This window comes from Arachis duranensis, chromosome 9 (assembly GCF_000817695.3).
Source record: "Arachis duranensis cultivar V14167 chromosome 9, aradu.V14167.gnm2.J7QH, whole genome shotgun sequence".
NCBI classification, from domain to species: Eukaryota; Viridiplantae; Streptophyta; class Magnoliopsida; order Fabales; family Fabaceae; genus Arachis; species Arachis duranensis.
The window spans coordinates 87443947-87447878 of NC_029780.3; the positions used below are offsets into that span (position 1 = coordinate 87443947).

At 36.0% G+C, this 3932-nt stretch overlaps 1 protein-coding gene across 1 annotated transcript; it reads right to left on the bottom strand.

Annotated features, from left to right (window-relative positions):
- Positions 1-20: 20 nt before the first annotated feature.
- Positions 21-2811, bottom strand: LOC107466127 (3-ketoacyl-CoA synthase 11). The gene is made up of 2 exons (XM_016085114.3): positions 1667-2811; positions 21-815 (listed from the first exon to the last, which is right to left on the bottom strand). Exons 1-2 carry the CDS (start codon positions 2465-2467, stop codon positions 30-32), a joined length of 1587 nt encoding a protein of 528 aa, XP_015940600.1. The 5' UTR covers positions 2468-2811; the 3' UTR covers positions 21-29.
- Positions 2812-3932: the final 1121 nt, after the last annotated feature.

A 3932-nucleotide genomic window follows, 5' to 3' on the forward strand; every position in this document is an offset into this window, starting at 1 on the left:
CCCCCCAAAAAAAAAAAAAATCAATAATTTCAATTTGAATTTATTGTTGCAACTTTAGGGACTTGGACAGGGAAGTCATGAATCTCATCGATCCAAGGATTCTTCTCCTTAGCAGGATCAACGGTCCTCAATGCGCGCCAGACGGCGCTATTGCACTTGAATCCAGAACCAAACGCAATTTGCCATGTCCTATCACCTTTCTTGATCCTCCCTTTAGCTTCAGTGTATGCCAATTCATACCACAAGGAACTACTGGAAGTGTTGCCGAAGCGATAAAGCGTCATTCTAGAAGGCTCCATGTGCCAGTCAGTTAGATCGAGGTTCTTCTCCAGCTCATCTAACACAGCTCTACCCCCTGCATGGATACAAAAATGATCGAAAGCGAGCTTGAAATCGGGGATGTATGGCTTTATCTTCATTTTCAGCACCTTCCTCGCAACCAACGTTGCGAAGAAGAGTAGCTGCTCCGACATGGGAAGGACTAAGGGACCTAGTGTTGTAATGTTGGTCTTGAGGGCTTCGCCGGCCACCGCCATAAGGTCCTTCGAGAGGGAAACGCCGATTGTTTTCTTCTCGTCTTCTTCTTGGAAGACGCAGCCGTAGGACTTGTCGTCGGCTCCTTTGTGAGTTCTTACGGTGTGTACGAGTTGATACTTTGCCCTTCTCTTGTCCGATGCCTTGTTGGACAGCAGGATTGCTGCACCTCCCATTCTGAACAGACAATTTGAGACCAGCATTGAACGGTTGTTGCCGAAATACCAATTTAGTGTGATGTTCTCCATGCTCACTACCAAGGCATACGAGTTTGGGTGTACCTACAAATTCAAATCATTTTCATTCAAAATGTTAATTTAGATGGTTTCGTTTTCCATGTTCACCTGGGGTGAGCCATGTAAAATATACTATTAAAATAACTAGTGAGAATGCACATCTTGGACTGACACGATTGTCCATGGACTTAAATAAGTGGGCTTACTCAACTAAATTGGCAATTCCCAATAAATGGACTAGACAATATTTGAGCAAGTTGGACATGTGGATAACTAGGGTTGAAAATGTCTACACTTGATGGGCCCATCTTCCTCACCCAGGAAAATCTAAGTTCACACATCCTATTATACATTATTTTAGTTTACATACCTTTATAAGACTCCAAAAGAAAATAAATGATTTTTTTTAAAAAAAAATCTTTGCCACACAAAAATATAGGAAATAAAAAATATCATGTGCAAATATAAAATTAATTATTAAACTAGTTATAATATATTTTTGTATAAATAAATATTATTTAATTTATTTTTAATGTATATGTTGATATGAAATATGCATGTTAAATAATTTATTTTTGTATCTTATTCTAATAAAAAAGTCTAAGAAACTAATTAAAGTATAATCAATTCGGAGCCAACTAGTTGAAAAATAATTTTTATTTTAATTTTAAAATTTAAAAAATTAAAGTATTAAGAATATTTTTTTATAATAAATTTATTTTTCAACTAATTAACTTCAAGTTGGCTACACCTTAATCGGTTTTCTAGTGGGATATACTAATAGTATAATTTTTAACACAGTTGCAATGATCATCATCTCAGAGCCATGCACAAGAATAAGAATAAATATTTGAAGTTAAAATTAGAATGAAGTTGCATAGGTATATTATATATACCTGAAGGAGCTGCTTGGCAAGATCAATGGATATAAGTCCAGCACTGCATCCCATACCGCCAAGATTGTAACTTAGAATATTCCCCCTCAACTTGTAATGGTTGACAATCATGGCAGAAAGCGAAGGAGTTGGATTGAACAAACTACAATTGACAACCAAAATCCCAATATCCTTGGCCTTCACACCAGTCTTCTGAAGAAGCTGGTCAATAGCACCAAACATGACCTCCTCGGCTTCCTTCCTGGCTTCAGCCATACACGGGTTCGGGGGAACCTGCAGTATGGCTGGGGGCAAATACGTCTTTTGTCCCAAGCCAGAGCGTTCCAGAATCTTCTTTTGGAACGCTAAGTTTTCATCGGAGAACACTCCCGTCAAATTGGAGCGCTCCATGAAGATCTCCCTTGTGCAAGTGCAATCTTGGTCCGGCTTGTAGCACGAAAAGTCCATTAAGTAAACGCCCCTTGGCCTGCTCATGAAGTAGAGCGTGGCGAGGAACACCATGAGAGAAGAACAGACTGTAACTGAGACAAGATTGAACTTTAGATTTTCCCACAGTTGAAGAACGTCATGGATTGAAATTGTAGACAATTGAGCTGAGGCTACGCCGAGAAGCGGCACCAGTAAGAGGTACATGGCGTTGGAGATTACGTAGTGGTAACCGAGCTTCACGTACTTGAGCCTCACTGATAGAAGAAAATTCGGAAGCTTATTGTTATTGCTGTTATTGTACTTTGCTGTTGTTTCTTGTACTGAAATGGTAGCTGAATCGTCGCTTTTTTGGTTGTTCTTTGGATCTGCCATGGTGGAGATCAGAGAGGGAAACTATTATTATGTTCTTGAATGGGAGATGGAATGTAGAAGGTGCTAATAATGCCGAAAGGAGAAGAGAAAAAGGAACAGTTGTTGGTTAGGGTTTTCGAATTGTGTTTGTAAGGAAATGTGTGTTTGCCTAAACATGCGAATGAGATTGAAAATCGGGGGATGCAAAACAATGGAAGATGTGGGAGGGTTTTAAAGGGGTGTGTTTATGTGTTTTGTGAGAGAGAGAGAGAGAGAGTTGGGAGAGGGAGATAGTGGATGCAACTACCCCAACGAACTTTTAATTGTTTACATGCCGAGGCATTGAATAAGCCAACTGGGACAATTTAGCCATCTTCTCTTTCTCTTCGAGCTCCTTTTTCCTTCAAGTTTGACCTCCTCCTTTCTTTCTTATTGCTGCTTTGCCACTGTACAATCCGTGTTTTTCCAAAAGTTTATGTGGAATGTACTTCACTACTTCTTAATAAGGATCGGATATTTCTACTCTTGAATTAATTTTTATTTGGAAAATTTTACTTTCACTAAAATGCATTTTACATTTATAATAATATCATACCATCAAATAATTGTGAATGGTAATATCTCTATCCTTTATTTAATTTGTAATAATAATAAGTTAAATTTGATCTTTTGAATTGTGTCTATTATTTGGAACTCATTACATTTAAAAGTAAATAATGAATGAGCTGATATAATAATATCTATATATAAAACAATAATAATACATATACTATAACTCATTCTCATTTCTTTTGATATATATGCTTATAGATTTATAGTTAGATTTTATTAACGAGTGACTTATACTAAGAGTATTTATTAAAAATTTGAAAAATAATAAATTATTGAGACTTTAATACATTAAAAAAATTATTTCTTTCACAAAAAGTAATATTTTAAAATCTTAACAAATAAATTATCTAGTCAGTAAAATATTGTAAATATAAATTTTGTGTATTTGGAGGCAACAAATACAACACGGCGACAATCACATGCATGCATGTTAGATCGGTAAACACTCCACCGTTTGAGTCAAAATCACACGTTGGTGATTGTTGAACTACAAAAATTGGTGATTATCTTCTTTCCGATTTCTGCTTATTACTTTTTCCTTTTTCTTTTTACTTCTCCGAAACGAAAGCTCCTCCCTCCCACATACAAAACTAAACGTTACATGCATGAACAAATTTTGCAATTCTCACTAGACCCCTCTATCTTTTTATTCCTTTGTTGGTAATAATTCTCACCCTCCTAATCAACTATGTACCGTGCTTTCAGTTTTCTTTATTGCTTTTTTCCTCCTTTGGACAACATAACTATATGATTTGTTTTCTACATTTTGCAAGATTATCTAAATTTGATTATCGCATGCATAAATTAAACCTAAGCAGCGAAGTTGTAAATTTAAGTATTTAAAGAAACAACTTTGAACTATATATATGTTAAG